We start from the raw sequence: 18,804 nt of genomic DNA, 5'->3' as shown, positions 1-18,804 counted from the left end.
AGTGTGTGATAATAGGCAACAAAATAACTCTTCAATTTAAAAGTAGGTAGCACTAGTACATACACATAGGTAGATTGATATTAAATGGGAGTATTTAAAACGTACATAAAAAAGTCAAAGGTTTGTGGAAATAATGTAAAATAACAAATACTAATAACTACATGCTTTATTTGTTGCAAAATTATAACTAACATAAGTTTTAATGGTGTTTCTAGTTATCTTTCTTCTATGTAGCTGCTTAGTCAGGTTCATAATCATCTTCTGGTTTATTCAGTATATTTTCGTCTAGAAACAAAGAATATATATTATGTAAACACTGAAGTAAAACTATCTAATAACAGAATGAGTTTAAATACTCCTTCCCGTCACATTCTATGGTTCTACAGTGCTGGAAAACATTTTTTTTGCACTTGAAAAAACGTTGATCGTAGCATAACGCTTGTAATGTAGGCCATGGAATAAATTTTACAAGAGCTAAAATGACATATAAACTAAAACAAATTAAGAAACACACATTTTACAGTCCTATAACCCATATCGGAATCAATTAATTAGTCGTGTGTCTAAAATTTGTCTAAATTTTAAAGTGGTTTTCCTATAATACAATGCTGCGGGTGCACAATCCCGGCCATCCTGGCCTACGGCAACAGCTGTTGCACTAACTCATAAAGTAGCATTTGCACAATGCATATGTTTACATCTTTGTTATTACTATTATTACCATGACAAAGGCCGATCGGTAGTAATGGAGACTATAGACTTTCACTTCCAAAGTTTACCATAGTCAAACATTTAAAATTCACCAAGTGCTCCAATTCTCTAAATAGGCCTACCAACTAGAGCCTGCCAATGTCCCTTTGTATTTAACTGTTATCCCTACCGTGAATAAGATATATGAAATCTTGGGTCTTCGTGCGATATTCAAGTCCGTTAAATGCTATGCTATGATACAAAATTTCCACGCTTCAGGTAGTTGTGTTTTGCCCCGAAGATTTTTGTACCACTTCTGACACGTCGGCTACTATCATCGTCAGTTCAACGATTTGATTACCTTTATAAGATCTAGATTCGATAATCTTCTTTGACAGTGGATGCTCACCTATAGTCTGTATTATGGAACCTGTCCCTTGACCCTTCGTCTACCTGGGAATTTCCTGGGCCTAGGATCATTGGCCAGTCCTCAGGTAGACAGAGGATCAGGAGACAGGTTCATTATACAGACTATATAGTACCTCTTTGATGACTATTTCTAAATCTTACCAAGTTGAAGCGGTTTGAGCTTGCCCCCATAAGTGTTCCAGTCCTCAGGCTCCCAACGGTAGCCTGTCAAGTACCTTTCAACGTCTAAGTAGTTGTTGTCAACCCCGTAGTTCATTATTTCGTAAGCACCTTTGTAGTCCTCGAAGTCGTCCATCATCCAGGGATCTGTGTCTTCATTTGGTACTGGAATGTAAATATTGGGACAGTTATTTTAAATATTACAGGATTTTGAGGAATTTCTTTATAAGAGTATTATAATGTTAAAAGGTGCACACATTCTCAAAACTAGGTTAACTTTTTAACTGAAAGTCTACATATCGGGGCATGTTCAGGTGGCCCATAGTAAATAACCCTGACTAAATTGCGAGAAACGATGATCGAAACTCTTTAACAACAAACAATGGTAAATCGAATAAATTACCAAATTTTCAGTAAAGGACCTTAAAAAAATTTAAAGCCACATTAATGCTAGATTGTGTTTTGTACTTACTTTAACATATTTCCTGTTATTCCTCCAAGGAACATAAGACAGCATTTAGGTCACTCTAGCACACATATCAATAAGACATATTATGTCATTCTTATGGTGTTTTAAATCTGTCGCAATACCAACTTAGTCCCCGACCTAATTTTACAAATTTCCTCCACACGGAGACACAAACATATATCCAACCATAAAACTTACCCTTTTTCCAAATCTTCTTCCCGATGTACGCGAACACTAAAGCATGACCTTCTCTGTCGGCGAACTTGGGATGTACTGGGCAGCTGTTCAACCACCCACGACCCTCGTAGACCTGCCCGTCGTCACCTATCATGAAGTTGTAAGGTATGTCCGGAGCACCCATGTCCATGTGGAGCTGCTGGAGTTCGCGGACTATCATCATGCACTCCATGGGGGCGTAGCAGTGCGGCACGGGGGCTGCCCATGTCAGGAAGAAGTAGGGGACTGGAGACTCCTTGAGAGGTGCTATGGGTCCAGTGGGCTCCCGCGCTCCCCACATTTTCCTGGGGACTATGCGAGGCTCCCGCCATGTGCAAGGGTCTTGCTGGAACAGATGCAGAGTTACTCTAAAGGTTGCTCTAAAGGTTACTTCAAAGGTTACTCCAAAGAGGTACGAGGAGTAAAAAGTAAACAGTTTTGAATATGTCCTCCCGTCACATCCTAGGACGCTAGGATTTAGCACAGAATCACTTTAACTTGGGGCTAAACCTAAAGAATAATGACATCATAACATAGCAAAAAGCTTAACTTTGGTGACACGGCCTCATTTAAATTAGCATTTGCCCGTCTACATAGGCAACGGACCTGTGCGTGGAACGTATTCAGGAAAGCAAGAGGTGAGCCGGTACAGTACAAATGTGAAATGTACTGATAAATAGTAGTGGCAGGTACAGTACCAGGACTCTATTTCGTCATCTACTCTTCGTCGTCTACCAGGACGACATTTCTACCTTGCACTTATCAGTGGATAAGCTAATGGTAATTTGCATGGTTTGAACATGTGATCTTGGATAATGATACCCAAATCTCTACCTCTAGTCAAGCGTTTCCTTTAAATTAAACATTAAAAGTATACCTATACCTAGTAATGGATCTAGTTTTGTCAATAAGGTAAAAGGTAAAACTGGTCAACTTCATTCTCAAGCTTTTACAGCTTAAATTAATCGCAAATCTGAAAGAGGTAAACAGTTAATGTAAACCCGCAAGGTTGTTTCTTATGTGCGAAATTCAAAAGCTCAAAAGTTCCATACACAATATATAAATCGTGTTCAAACGATAATTTTAATTATACATTTTTTTATTACTATTTTATGCTATTCAGTTTTAAATCAAGTCCAGATGTTAACTTACAAGCTCTCATGATTCGATTTTAAACCAGTTCAAATTGGATTTAATATTTTTGCAAAATGGATACAAAATTCACCTGAACTTAATGTTTGTATCAAAATTGACTTAAAGAAACATTCATCACAAATAAAAGAAAAATTCAACCGTTAGGCACCCAAAAATATGTAGGACCGTTTCAAAATACTCAATTTAGGAACTAACAGAACGATCTTAACTTGATTTAATCAAAATTATGCCCCACAACTTTTTATATTGATTTTTATTTAATTTTACTATATCGCATAGCAAAGCTAACTATAAACTTACTGCAATCTTATAGAAAATAAATAAAACTAAAACAAATCTATGAACTACTTTTCGTAAATGAAAATGAATTCACCGGTGTCATAGTCATGATTTGTGCACGGTCCTTTAAAGCGTATGTCACAAATATATTACCTAATGTATAAGTTAGTACGTTTCACTGTCTGTGATAATATTATTGATGCAACGGTTGAGCAACTGTACTTTATCATGAGATATTGTTTTTACTTATCACTATTTTTAATAACAATAACTTAAAACGTTTATCTTGTGTTGGTTAACCATTGACTTACGACTATATTAGAAGTCAGAGTCAATTTAAATCTTCGATATCTAGTAGTAGAGAGGCTTTTGAATTGAAGCTTAAAACAGTCAAAGTGTTTGCAACAGGAAAATGTATTCTTAACTATTGTGTTAAAACTCCTACTAAGTCTCATAGAAATATTTATGAATTTTTATTTATTTACTTTCTCTATGGCAAGAACTAAGAAATTGAACTATTAAAGATACAGTACCTAGTTTTGTTGCCATAGTTCTTAAAGAAATTGTCATGTTTTCTCCAAAATACAGGGTGTTAAGTTATAGACAAAATTTACAAAGTGATTCCTTTTGTAAAAATAAGCAAACATGAACGAGGTATGACATATGTTTGTTTTAAACCTTTTTCCTTTTTGCTATTTTGACCCAAAGAATCACTACGTAAACGATGGCCCCACCTTTTTCGAAAACCATTTACTTCGTCACAGTGAGTATCATCTTGGGGGGAATTGTAGAAATTTCTTTTTAACAACATTTACAAGGATTTATTCAGCACATCAATAGTTATGTTTATGATGGGACATGTTCACAGAGGTGAGAAGGGTCGCTGACACGGACGCGTACCTGCAATGAGCAATTGTAGGCATGCTCACTGTCTTTTAAATAGCCTTTATAATGTAAAAAGAACGTTTTACAATCTCCCAGTGGATGCCGCACACCGTGAAGAAATAATTGGAGAAAACACACAAATGTCTGCAAGAACAAAGATTTAAATAATTCAATATTTTGTAATAGGAAGATTAGTAAAAATTAAGCTGATTAATGTTTGAACTATAAGAAATGAATTTGGCCCTGTATACATTGCAGGTTGTTTATGGATCTTTTGTATAGTGAATGGCATAGGAATCCAAAAACATACTTAGTTAAAGGTTGAGATAAAAACCTTTATTTTAAAGGATTATCTTTCAATAGTTTACTAGGATATTTAAAGAAATCCAGCTGTCTAGTCCACCCCTCTATATTGGGTGGCATCTTGTATGGTACATCGTCCCACTGGTAGTAGGCGAAGTCTGGAGCCAACCACCCATGCTTGATACCATACTCTATCAATTTCTTCAGCGCAATGTTCTCTGGGGCTTCGTGAGGGTAGACTGTAAACATTCACAGAAATCAGCTTAAGTGGGTAATTTTGTTAGGTTTTTAAATAAAGACGTATGACGTGTCTACAAGTTTTATATACTAAATAATGTATTATATTTAGCTGAATTTATGTACTTTAGTCCTTTATGTTATTAAAGTTCATTCGATCGCCCATAACCTTGAGATGATGTTCTGTATGTGGGACTGATTCTGACTATCTTTTAATCTCTAGATGCTAGGCCACCGGATTTTAAAATTACTAAGTTAACTTATGGCATTATTGTATTGATGAGTTGAAAAATAATTTTTCATGAAAACTGTTGGAAAACACTCTATTCACGGCCTTTTTTCAACCTGCTCCACAGCTAATTGAAAAAATCGAAATAGGACATTTTGTAAAAATAAAGAAGTTAATTTGTTGTTGGTGGGTGAAATAATCATAGAAAATACTGTGTGCACTTACTACTAATACTCAATGCTAATACTAGCGGTTTTCTTTAGTAGCTTTGAAAGGCAATTAATTTTTATTTACACTGAGATTAAACTATGCTGTAAAGCACGGCTATAAAACCACTTATTTTCTATTTGGACAAGTGGTATGAATGTTTGTGTGATCCAAAACAAAGGATTTCTTTGATTTAAGTTTTACAAATTGAAATACAATGTGTATTTTTTCTTCTAAATTTCTTCTAAACCAAAATTGCAAGCCGATATTTTTGGCTAAGTGAACACTTAGATTTACTGTCAAAACAGTACAATGCTAGTTAGAAGTAACAAATTACACATGCAGATTGTTTCGCAACAGAAATTACAGTCATTCTTCCTCATAAATAATAGAATAAACATTTTATGAAATTGTCTAACTTACTGAAGTCCTCTGCCAGGAAACCAATAATGTATCTGGTGTTTATCAGTTCTGGATGGTTGTAGGGTTCCGGAACGCTAACTCCCCACCCTCGGCCTTCGTATACTCTGCCATCACTGCCGATCACGAAACTACAACAAAATAATGGACTTGAGAACCGCTGACAACTATTTTACTTTTACAGTGGCTGAATAACTCAGATTGTAACGGTACTTCGTCAGGGTTGTGAGATCACTGTTATAGATAGGTGATCCTCCTCCTTCTCCTACTCCTCCTCCTCCTCCTCCTCCTCCTACTCCAAATCCTCTGTTCCTCCCCTCCCCTTTCTCTTTATTCTCCTCCCCTCCTCCCCTCCCCTCCTCCTCATCCTCCTACTCCAAATCCTCTCCTTCTTCTCTTCCCCTCTCCTTCCTCTTCATCCTCCTCCCTCTCCTCCCCTCCCCTCCTCCTCCTTCTCCTCCTCATCCTCCTGCTCCTCCTTCTCCTCCTCATCTTCCTCACACTTTGTCTATTTATTTAAGCAAACTAGGTTACATAATGAAAATACGTAAACAAATGTTAATCCAGTAGAACACAATGCAAAAATAAACTAAACCCTATTGAAAACAATTAATACAACTTGCAATGTGGATAAAAAATGAGAAAAATTTACTGCTGACGTCATCAAATCCAGCAGATGTTTAATCCCCAGGGAGTAAAAGTTATTTTCACTCTCTATCGAGTAAAAAGCTACTTCAGACACACAACGCATATAAGAAAATAGCTGTTTTGCAGCAGTACAACGAAATACCTGTACGGCATATCAGGGATTTCCTTGTTCAGTATGTGGTACCTCTGCAGCGCTCCTATAGAAGGCACACACTCTTCCCATTCCCTGCTCCGAGGTGCTTTATAATTACCTGTACGGCATATCAGGGACCTCCTTGTTCAGTATGGTACCTCTGCAGCGCTCCTACAGTAGGCACACACTCGTCCCATTCCCTGCACTAAGGAACTTTATAATTACCTGTACGGCATATCAGGGACCTCCTTGTTCAGTATGTGGTACCTCCGCAGTGCTCCTACAGTAGGCACACACTCGTCCCATTCCCTGCACTAAGGAACTTTATAATTAATTACCTGTACGGCATATCAGGGACCTCCTTGTTCAGTATGTGGTACCTCTGCAGTGCTCCTACAGTAGGCACACACTCGCCCCATTCCCTGCACTAAGGAACTTTATAATTAATTACCTGTACGGCATATCAGGGACCTCCTTGTTCAGTATGTGGTACCTCTGCAGCAGTGCTCCTACAGTAGGCACACACTCGTCCCATTCCCTGCACTAAGGAACTTTATAATTACCTGTACGGCATATCAGGGACCTCCTTGTTCAGTATATGGTACCTCTGCAGCGCTCCTACAGTAGGCACACACTCGTCCCATTCCCTGCACTAAGGAACTTTATAATTAATTACCTGTACGGCATATCAGGGACCTCCTTGTTCAGTATGTGGTACCTCTGCAGCAGTGCTCCTACAGTAGGCACACACTCGTCCCATTCCCTGCACTAAGGAACTTTATAATTACCTGTACGGCATATCAGGGACCTCCTTGTTCAGTATGTGGTACCTCTGCAGCAGTGCTCCTACAGTAGGCACACACTCGTCCCATTCCCTGCACTAAGGAACTTTATAATTACCTGTACGGCATATCAGGGACCTCCTTGTTCAGTATATGGTACCTCTGCAGTGCTCCTACAGTAGGCACACACTCGTCCCATTCCCTGCACTAAGGAACTTTATAATTACCTGTACGGCATATCAGGGACCTCCTTGTTCAGTATGTGGTACCTCTGCAGCAGTGCTCCTACAGTAGGCACACACTCGTCCCATTCCCTGCACTAAGGAACTTTATAATTACCTGTACGGCATATCAGGGACCTCCTTGTTCAGTATGTGGTACCTCTGCAGTGCTCCTACAGTAGGCACACACTCGTCCCATTCCCTGCACTAAGGAACTTTATAATTAATTACCTGTACGGCATATCAGGGATTTCCTTGCTCAGTATGTGGTACCTCTGCAGTGCTCCTACACAAGGCATACACTCGTCCCATTCCATGCACCGAGGAACTTTATAATTACCTGTACGGCATATCAGGGACCTCCTCGTTCAGTATGTGGTACCTCTGCAGCGCTCCTATAGAAGGCACACACTCTTCCCATTCCCTGCTCCGAGGTGCTTTATAATTACCTGTACGGCATATCAGGGACCTCCTTGTTCAGTATGGTACCTCTGCAGCGCTCCTACAGTAGGCACACACTCGTCCCATTCCCTGCACTAAGGAACTTTATAATTACCTGTACGGCATATCAGGGACCTCCTTGTTTAGTATGTGGTACCTCCGCAGTGCTCCTACAGTAGGCACACACTCGTCCCATTCCCTGCACTAAGGAACTTTATAATTAATTACCTGTACGGCATATCAGGGACCTCCTTGTTCAGTATGTGGTACCTCTGCAGCAGTGCTCCTACAGTAGGCACACACTCGTCCCATTCCCTGCACTAAGGAACTTTATAATTACCTGTACGGCATATCAGGGACCTCCTTGTTCAGTATATGGTACCTCTGCAGTGCTCCTACAGTAGGCACACACTCGTCCCATTCCCTGCACTAAGGAACTTTATAATTACCTGTACGGCATATCAGGGACCTCCTTGTTCAGTATGTGGTACCTCTGCAGTGCTCCTACAGTAGGCACACACTCGTTCCATTCCCTGCACTAAGGAACTTTATAATTAATTACCTGTACGGCATATCAGGGACCTCCTTGTTCAGTATGTGGTACCTCTGCAGTGCTCCTACAGTAGGCACACACTCGTCCCATTCCCTGCACTAAGGAACTTTATAATTACCTGTACGGCATATCAGGGACCTCCTTGTTCAGTATGTGGTACCTCTACAGTGCTTCTACAGTAGGCACACACTCGTCCCATTCCCTGCACTAAGGAACTTTATAATTAATTACCTGTACGGCATATCAGGGACCTCCTTGTTCAGTATGTGGTACCTCTGCAGTGCTCCTACAGTAGGCACACACTCGTCCCATTCCCTGCACTAAGGAACTTTATAATTACCTGTACGGCATATCAGGGACCTCCTTGTTCAGTATATGGTACCTCTGCAGTGCTCCTACAGTAGGCACACACTCGTCCCATTCCCTGCACTAAGGAACTTTATAATTACCTGTACGGCATATCAGGGACCTCCTTGTTCAGTATATGGTACCTCTGCAGTGCTCCTACAGTAGGCACACACTCGTCCCATTCCCTGCACTAAGGAACTTTATAATTAATTACCTGTACGGCATATCAGGGACCTCCTTGTTCAGTATGTGGTACCTCTGCAGTGCTCCTACAGTAGGCACACACTCGTCCCATTCCCTGCACTAAGGAACTTTATAATTAATTACCTGTACGGCATATCAGGGACCTCCTTGTTCAGTATGTGGTACCTCTGCAGCAGTGCTCCTACAGTAGGCACACACTCGTCCCATTCCCTGCACTAAGGAACTTTATAATTACCTGTACGGCATATCAGGGACCTCCTTGTTCAGTATATGGTACCTCTGCAGTGCTCCTACAGTAGGCACACACTCGTCCCATTCCCTGCACTAAGGAACTTTATAATTACCTGTACGGCATATCAGGGACCTCCTTGTTCAGTATGTGATACCTCTGCAGCAGTGCTCCTACAGTAGGCACACACTCGTCCCATTCCCTGCACTAAGGAACTTAATAATTACCTGTACGGCATCAGGGACCTCCTTGTTCAGTATGTGGTACCTCTGCAGTGCTCCTACAGTAGGCACACACTCGTCCCATTCCCTGCACTAAGGAACTTTATAATTAATTACCTGTACGGCATATCAGGGACCTCCTTGTTCAGTATGTGGTACCTCTGCAGTGCTCCTACAGTAGGCACACACTCGTTCCATTCCCTGCACTAAGGAACTTTATAATTAATTACCTGTACGGCATATCAGGGACCTCCTTGTTCAGTATGTGGTACCTCTGCAGTGCTCCTACAGTAGGCACACACTCGTCCCATTCCCTGCACTAAGGAACTTTATAATTACCTGTACGGCATATCAGGGACCTCCTTGTTCAGTATATGGTACCTCTGCAGTGCTCCTACAGTAGGCACACACTCGTCCTATTCCCTGCACTAAGGAACTTTATAATTACCTGTACGGCATATCAGGGACCTCCTTGTTCAGTATATGGTACCTCTGCAGTGCTCCTACAGTAGGCACACACTCGTCCCATTCCCTGCACTAAGGAACTTTATAATTAATTACCTGTACGGCATATCAGGGACCTCCTTGTTCAGTATGTGGTACCTCTGCAGTGCTCCTACAGTAGGCACACACTCGTCCCATTCCCTGCACTAAGGAACTTTATAATTAATTACCTGTACGGCATATCAGGGACCTCCTTGTTCAGTATGTGGTACCTCTGCAGCAGTGCTCCTACAGTAGGCACACACTCGTCCCATTCCCTGCACTAAGGAACTTTATAATTACCTGTACGGCATATCAGGGACCTCCTTGTTCAGTATATGGTACCTCTGCAGTGCTCCTACAGTAGGCACACACTCGTCCCATTCCCTGCACTAAGGAACTTTATAATTACCTGTACGGCATATCAGGGACCTCCTTGTTCAGTATGTGGTACCTCTGCAGCAGTGCTCCTACAGTAGGCACACACTCGTCCCATTCCCTGCACTAAGGAACTTTATAATTACCTGTACGGCATATCAGGGACCTCCTTGTTCAGTATGTGGTACCTCTGCAGCACTCCTACAGTAGGCACACACTCGTCCCATTCCCTGCACTAAGGAACTTTATAATTACCTGTACGGCATATCAGGGACCTCCTTGTTCAGTATGTGGTACCTCTGCAGCGCTCCTACAGAATGCACACACTCGTCCCATTCCCTGCACCGAGGAACTTTATAATTACCTGTACGGCATATCAGGGACCTCCTTGTTCAGTATGTGGTACCTCTGCAGTGCTCCTACAGTAGGCACACACTCGTCCCATTCCCTGCACTGAGGACCTCCCGTGTAGATGATCCAGAGATGGGTGGCGGGACGGTTCATAGCCGGGATGTCCCACTGGGACTGCATCGCCTTCCACAACTGACGGGTAACTATCTCCAGCATCCTGTGGGATCGAGGAGAAATTGTGGTACATTTAGATATATTAGGTTTTACTCTTTTTTTGGAGAGCGAGCTAGGCTATTGGTAGAGCTCAGGGCTTCAGTGCCTATAGTCCCAGTCTCAAATCCTGCCAACCAACAATGGGTTTATTTATGTGATAATGCTACGACCATCTAGGAGTAGCATGAAGTTATGTGTAAAACCATTAAGGGTCTTAGGATGTGAAGGTGGTACGTAAAAAGGAATAAAGTGAAAATACTTATTATTGGCTATATGATTTAGGAAGGATATTTTCAATCAGACAAAATCCAGGATCGCATTTGAAAGTGTGGCCAGGCTACACACTTGAGGTATATGCTAGGGTAAGGAGTGATTTTGGAATCGGAAGCTTAGTACATTATCACTTGAATTTCAATTTCACCATTTAAATTAAAAATGTCCTATTTAACAGAAACCTTTACATGATAGATTTATTGCAACTAAAACGTTGATGATTAGAAATCTCACTGGTTGGGGACCTTAACAATAGTTAAGTTAAAATATCGAACAGTCTTTTAGGTTTAGTGGTTTTATGACTTTAGTTCGAGGTTGGATTTTCAAAGCTCAATATTATGGTATGGTATTTATTTTATACTGAGGTGTTTCTTTCTTTGAGCGATAAGACTTTCACGTATTTTTTATTTTATTTTAAAGTCTTACATAACCACTTTAACTTGAATAATGGTGTAAAAACTACAAACAATAATTTCTACTTTGTATCACGTAGCTTATACGTTTTGATAATTGCTTTCGAAAGTTTAAAGAAATATTGGCAAACCGAAAAAAAAACACAACGTCTTTTGCGACCTCGAAATTTAACGATAATCTTTCTTTTAATATCCGTCGCCACTTTGTAATTTATTCTACATAAAAAGTACAGCAATTAGTTTACACATATTAATTGCAATTTTTTATACTGAATAGTAAAACACAAGCTGACAGAAAATATGCAATGAGCAAACCTTTTTTTTTACATAAAATGTTAATCATCGCTAATATTTTGTATTTAAATTTGTCAAGCTTAAACTGCTTTCATATAACTACATTAAATGAGTGTAAATAAAGTAACGAATACTTAGCTTAAGATTAGAATTCCTGCTTGACAAATTCAATAATGTTAACATCAACCTCACTGACAACAATGGCTTATAAAAAGTAAGAGTTTAGCGTATTTGTGGAGGGGGTTTTATCAATTGATAACACTTAATATTGTTTTAAAAGTAAGAAAAGATTATACCTGTTTTAGGGCAATGACACAATTGTTTAAATTCATTAATAATGCTACGCAGAACAACTTGTTGAACAACAAAGTTCAATAATAGTACCTATCGTCATCAGTTATATACCTAAGATTATTCTTCATATTATACCTTACCATCCAACTGCAAACGCTTCTTCAAATCCTCAACATTATGTTTTAAATAGTCTTACGTCTTTTGCTTGCAGATGCAATCTTTCTATCTCTTCTTTGGTGACTCTGGGTCTTCTCCCATCATGGCTTTCTTTTCAAGCCAATTTATTTGATATTATGTTTGATATAGATACGATTTTATGAAGAATTAACATTAAATGATACCATCCTGCGGCTTCGTTTACTCATTTTTGTTCCTTCATATTTTTTACTGATATTTGAGCAAAGTGATAGGTTGGTGCCAAGATGTAACATGATTTCACAGTAGCATGATTTTAATCGTTCAGGTTAATTCATAAAGAATCTTCATGGACATCCCTAAATCAATTCAAAATGCAAATAATTCAATATATTTTTCAATATATACGTCTTAGATGCACTGGCTGGTAGGCACTTTTTTATGAATTAGACAGCCTCTGAATTATTTAAATATAAAATAATTTACGTAAGGTAGTGCGTAATTCAAGGAGACTAGATTAGCAATACATACATATTGTACATTTTTATTATAAATTAAATTGCTATAGAAATACCGATGATATGTGGCTATTTAAGAGAAAATACTCTTCAATGCATGAAACAAATAGACCAAGCCACTTTAAACCAATTCATTGACAAGAAAACTACACACACTGAGGGTAATGTAGAATGGAAGGTACTGTAGGTTGTTCAATTTCCTAAAGATCATTTGATGGGAATCCCATACAAATATTTAATCTTAGTAAATAAATTAAAATTTACAACAAGACAGGCAATTGCAACAGTGTAGTTTATACAATGCAATTGTTTGTCTGCTCTTCATCCTCTTCCAGGGTCTTGCACATCTGCTTCAGCAGCAAACATGTTCTTGGCGTATGCCACCCAGTAAGGTTTGACTATAGTTTCAAATCCAGGAATTATCATGTTGTTGTCCCTGGCATAGTCGACCAGCCTGTCTCCCGCCTGGACCATAGGGTGATTCAAATCTCTTTCTAAGAAAACATAATGATGACACGTAAATAAGAATATATTTAAAAAATACCTAAAATATATTGACGTTGGAGTACTCTAATAAAAAAAAAAAAAAAAAAAAAAAAAAACACACATTTGAGTATCTTAAGACGCAAAATGGAGTAATGCTTTGAGATATATCAAGAAGTAAATTATCAAATTGGATCACTTAATTGGAACCTAAATCATTCGTTCAATTGAAAACGTAGAGAAAGTATGTAAAACTCACTGTCATCAAAATATCGTTGACTCATCAAAATTACAAACGTTAACAATGCAAGTTGAAATGTTTTTAGTTTGTAAATTACAAGAACAAGGGTGGAATCTCATGGGGGAGGGTGGAGTGGGGGGGAGGGAGTTAAAAAAGTACAGTAGAATAAAAGAGAATATAGATGAAATATATGGCTCAAGGTGATGATTATCAATTTTGGACGAATGTTTATGTTATAATTACCTAAAGTTTTGCCAATGTAGGCGATGACAAGACTACAGTTCTGGTAAGGATGTTTATACATGTCAATGATCTGTCTCCTTGTGTAGGGTAGAAGACACCCCCAGTCCCATCCTCGACCTTCGTATATCTTACAGTCTCCTCCAACCAGGAAACTTAAACACGAAAAAACGTATCATAATAGTGGACGAACCAAGCTTATCCTACGTGACAATGGTTTATTATATACAATAATAGACACCCTCAGTTTTTCTTTAGTGATACAACTGTCTCAACCGACCAGAAAACTTGAACACTACAAATGAAAACATAATATAACGTCATTATATGGCAAACAAATAGCTGTAAATGGTCTATTACTTAGAGTAGGAGAAAAGACCCCCAGTTTCATCACATTTACCTTGGAATAGGAAACAAAATTATGTGTGGCTGAATGAAAAAATACAGAAATCTTCCTGACTCTATATGGCATGTTAAACATGCCATTGAACCCCCTTTAACGTACTCAAACCTTTTTCCAGTGTATGCAAGACATCATAGTTTTCCCTCCTCAAATTTCCCTGTTGGCTTGATCTACTAGAAGTGTACTTCAAACATTCGGTGTTCGACCCCTAAAAATTTACAGTAACAGACCCAGACCTACTGAAAGCGTTCTTTATATATCTTGGCCCTATCCCGTAACATTTTTTATTAACACGCCTTAACCCTACTAAAAGTGTATTTTAAATCCCATTTCTCTCCCTGACGTTTACCACGTACGAACCTTGTACCCCCTAAAATGTGTTTTTACCTTCTTGAATTTTCTAGTAACATTTCCTACCAACATACGTTAATCTACTTGAAAAGGATAACATTCAGGTTTTCCTTAAGACTTCCAGGTCCATTAACATAACTTAACGTATTTGTAGTGTATTTTAACATTCTGGGCCCCTCCCTGAAATTACTCCGTAATAAACTGTAACCTACTTGAAAGGTATGTCGAACATCCCTCCTTTCAGATGGAACTCCTGAAGTTCTCTGATTCTTCTGAGACATTGTTTCTGGTTGTAACATGGCTTGGACTGACTGTTTGTCCAGTAGACAGCCTTTAGCGGATACTTCATCCTGTCCATGGGACGCGGCGAATCCTGCGGGTCCCATAGGTTCCGAGGTAATATCTTGAGTTCTTCTCCTTGGTGTCTTTCGATTTCGGATCTTTCCACATCCGTGGTTTCATCATCTGTCGCCTCATCTTCAGACTGAAACAGATTTTCTTCTTAAGTATTTTTTCCAATGAAAATTAGCAGTTATGTAAATAGTCGAGTGTTCAATTTGATTTTTTTATATTAGTAGTTAAAACGAGATTAATTCTGGACCTAGTTCCTAGTCACCACTGATGTCCTAGGGGCATGCCTTCAGATACTTTTTGGATATTATAAGTTAGGGGTTGCTCCAAATTTTAAACATGACAAAAATACTCCGAACTCCAACACATACCAATAAAAAGAAATGTTATCATCTAACTTCCATGGACTTTCAAAAAAAGGTATCTGGTATAAAATCAATTCCTTATTATTAAATGTTAAAATTAAAATATTCATTTATAAGTTTGAACTTTATCCAAAGGCTGGCTCCAAGTATTGATAATATTATAACAACCAAAAAAGCATATATATACTACATAAATACTACCCATTTCAACATTGTTTCAGTTTATATTCGGTATCTAAATATAGTTCACTAAATCAAATAAATATTTTTAATTGCGTAAGTGAAATCTGTTGACGTGAATACAACCTATAATAGAGCATTTAGAATATTGTTTGAAATCAGGAATATAGAAAATAAGCAAATCCTCAAACTTAGCTAGCCTATGTATTTTTATATTTCTTTTATCTTTTATAGCTAAGCATTTTCAAGCTATAAACATTTAGTTTACTTCTTGATTTTGATAGGACGTGTTAAGTACTTAATACTTATAAGCTAATAGATTCTATAAAACACTTACTATATCTGACATAGCGAAAAAAGATCACGTTTCTTTTACTACCAATACATATGAACAAATTAATTCAGAATAAAACTAGTTATCTTTGAAAACCTCTTTGGGGTTTCCTTGAAACAACTATAAATAGCATGTTAAGTCCAATAGGACTTAAAGTTGAACGACAATCGAACACTAACAAAATACAGTCAGCGACACAAAAAATACAGTACTCGGTCAAAGGTATTTGTCTGATAACACATAATGGATGTTTTAAACAACGGAAGGTTCTATGTATGAGATAATATTTGTTTTGAATCATAAAATACATGTTGTAGAGCCAAAAGTCAGTTGAATCCAGCAATACTTTTAAGATTAAATTTAAAACGTGCTTAAAATATATACATGTTTAGTTGTAAGTACAGTAGTTTAATGACAAAAGTTGTTCAGAAAAAATGATGTGTATCAGAGAAACGCAGGCTAATACAGGCACTATTATTTATTTATTTAGATGTTATTACGAATGAGATCGTCCAATGATTAAATAATTGCTTCTATTTAATATGCGAGACTTGTTTTTATGACTTGTTCAGGTACATAGTTCGTACAATAGATTTTTTAAACTAAAGAGAAGGATCCAATTTATAATAAACATGAAATACAATATTTTTAATAGTCCGTCTATCTCTTTTAATTTATTAGGGTACGTTGTGACAAGTTAGAAATTATACATTTTTCCACATCAGAAATTTTAATATTTGAAAGCTCAATGTCGAAATGTCGAAATATATTATACTTTTCCATTGTGATTCCAGGCACTATAAAACAATGGAATCTGTTCTTTAGTGATGTATGACACATGTTTAAACGTATTTGGCTATCTTTACTTACTATGTTTTATAAAGGCTTATATGGATATTACAAAAATGGTAATCCAGGGTTTCTAACGCCAGTGTTTTTCCTAGTTTGAAAGGAAAGGTTGATTTTACATTATTGTTTCATTTCTTTGTAGCAGATACTCATGGTGTCATCCCATACTCATACTTGGTGTCGTATTTTAAGCTGTATAAGCGTGAGAGAAGACCATCGATATAGGAAGACTATAGGTTGGCCTGAGATTCCTTGAGCAACTCTGGTACTATGACCAAATAAGTATGGCCTGGATCATGAATTTAAAAATACCATAGAGCAATTGCAGTCGGTTCAATTTTAATAAAACCTTCTTAAGATCAACATATTATAACAACTTTTTTTAGAAAACATAATCTACAACTACTTTGCTACCTAGCACATATCGTCGTGATGATACTGAGCAATATTCTCCATTACACCAGATGACTCCGGTGACGTCATATAATGCATGTAACAGTTGGTTCTGACCCTCCTTGCAGCGTCATAGATCGATGACTCGCAAAAATAGAACCAATGATTCAGTAGATCCCCGTGGAATTGCTAGAGGGGAGTCTGGCTGAGGAATGACTCAAGTAGAAAACAAAGAATATGAAAGCTGCAGAAATGTGCTGAGTTCATAGCTAATTTGCTTTGGGTTCAACCCAATCATAGTTTGCTGTGCATATGGACTGTTTAAGGAGTCAACTTTAGGCGTGAAAGGAAAAATGGAAAAACTAAGTGTATCGTTACTGTGTTGTATTTAATTCCTTGATTTTGAATAATGTTTCAATCCCAATAGTTTTTATAGACTAAAGTCCAGTGCAATAGACTTGTAGTAGGTTTAGTATTGCAGCTAAAAGCTTTATATTTTGAATAATCAAATCATTAACTCTACATACAACTGAAAATATTTTTACCTACACGTATGTCAATTCATATACTTTATTAATTTCTTCTAAACAGCGTAGTTATCACACAATTCGCAAATTTACAATGAAAATTTAACTATTGTATATCTGACAAAATACAACTATTCAGTTGAGAAAATACATGTTACATGCTGTATTCACCTAGTTTATACATTTGGAAATCCTCTCTTTCTCTTTTCATCCACCCTTATGAGACAGGTGCTTTTGACAAGTCATATCCAAGAGGGTATTTTAACATTTGACCGTTCCGCCAGGGGCGTTTTGTCGGCAGATGGTTCGTGATATTGTATCATATTTATGAAAATTATTCTCTCTTCATATCCTTTTAACAATACTTCCTTCCATTGTCGGTGTTTCAAATACTTAATTATTTATAATGTCAAATATCAGTAATTAGCCTATGGATTTGTTTGCCAGAGTAAAATATTGTGAAACTGTTATTGAAATGAAATGATTCTTTCCTCCATACTGAGATATTTTTCACTCTTGAGATCATGCGTAGCCTGAGGCATATACATTTTTTACCTTCTAGGTTGTTGGTGGCAATAGTTCTTTTTAGAGCCCAAGTTTTACGTTTTTGTGTTTATACGCCATTTGAATTTAAAAAAGTTTTTTGTCAAGTAATGGTTCAAAACCTGCTCTTTTTACTATCCTAAGTCAACCTTTTGTTGGATAGCAACATTAATTAAAAGCATAATGGCAAATGGTCTGCTTCCAAAGCTTTTTTGACGTGATAATCTTCGATAAATTTCAGGGCAGTACCGTTGACGTTGAGCTCATATATTAATTAAAAAACTATATACAAATTACAAAGTTTTGAATTCGGCCTCTTTTTTTAAGAGGTTGGCGGCCTCTTTTAACCTTGCAATTATTGCCCGTCCACATACACTACAGATCTGTGCGTGGAACGTATCCAGCAAAGCAAGGGGTGAGCCGGTACAGTACAAAGGTGAACTGTACTGACAACAGTTTGTGGCAGTGACCAGGATCCGAACTCACGACACTACTGCCTTGGGCCCGAAGTCCGCAACGCTACCAACTGAGCCACCGACTCACAACCATTGAAACAAATTTAAATTTCAAACAATCCAGAAAATACTCTAGGCCGTTCAACATATATAACACGTTTGTTCTAAATGTAATCAGATTTACTAAGAACGTGACTAAGGTCTGTGAAGTATCCGGGTTGCCCGGTTCGTTACCCTTACATCCAACATGTTTATCTACAATCAGCAGTGTGTGTTCGT

At 37.9% G+C, this 18,804-nt stretch overlaps 3 protein-coding genes across 3 annotated transcripts; all 3 read right to left on the bottom strand.

The window, feature by feature from the left end:
- Positions 1-169: 169 nt before the first annotated feature.
- Positions 170-3,590, bottom strand: LOC128987387 (peptidoglycan recognition protein 3-like). The gene is made up of 4 exons (XM_054408211.1): positions 3,492-3,590; positions 1,946-2,309; positions 1,261-1,443; positions 170-285 (listed from the first exon to the last, which is right to left on the bottom strand). The coding sequence occupies exons 1-4, from the start codon at positions 3,504-3,506 to the stop codon at positions 239-241; spliced, it is 609 nt and encodes a 202-aa protein (XP_054264186.1). The 5' UTR covers positions 3,507-3,590; the 3' UTR covers positions 170-238.
- A 1,006-nt stretch (positions 3,591-4,596) lies between these two features.
- LOC128984897 (uncharacterized) lies at positions 4,597-6,097 on the bottom strand. The gene is made up of 3 exons (XM_054404267.1): positions 6,054-6,097; positions 5,682-5,809; positions 4,597-4,824 (listed from the first exon to the last, which is right to left on the bottom strand). The coding sequence occupies exons 1-3, from the start codon at positions 6,095-6,097 to the stop codon at positions 4,619-4,621; spliced, it is 378 nt and encodes a 125-aa protein (XP_054260242.1). The 3' UTR covers positions 4,597-4,618.
- Positions 6,098-13,017: 6,920 nt separating this feature from the next.
- LOC128988108 (peptidoglycan-recognition protein LF-like) lies at positions 13,018-15,970 on the bottom strand. The gene is made up of 4 exons (XM_054409316.1): positions 15,762-15,970; positions 14,741-15,012; positions 13,778-13,929; positions 13,018-13,304 (listed from the first exon to the last, which is right to left on the bottom strand). The coding sequence occupies exons 1-4, from the start codon at positions 15,771-15,773 to the stop codon at positions 13,132-13,134; spliced, it is 609 nt and encodes a 202-aa protein (XP_054265291.1). The 5' UTR covers positions 15,774-15,970; the 3' UTR covers positions 13,018-13,131.
- Positions 15,971-18,804: the final 2,834 nt, after the last annotated feature.

Source organism: Macrosteles quadrilineatus, unplaced genomic scaffold, assembly GCF_028750875.1.
Source record: "Macrosteles quadrilineatus isolate MER2022 unplaced genomic scaffold, UCM_ALF_1.0 Scaffold_2__2_contigs__length_208266976, whole genome shotgun sequence".
In the NCBI taxonomy this organism is placed as follows: Eukaryota; Metazoa; Arthropoda; class Insecta; order Hemiptera; family Cicadellidae; genus Macrosteles; species Macrosteles quadrilineatus.
Note: the sequence above shows the minus strand (reverse complement) of the source record. Positions and strands in the feature narration are given on the sequence as shown.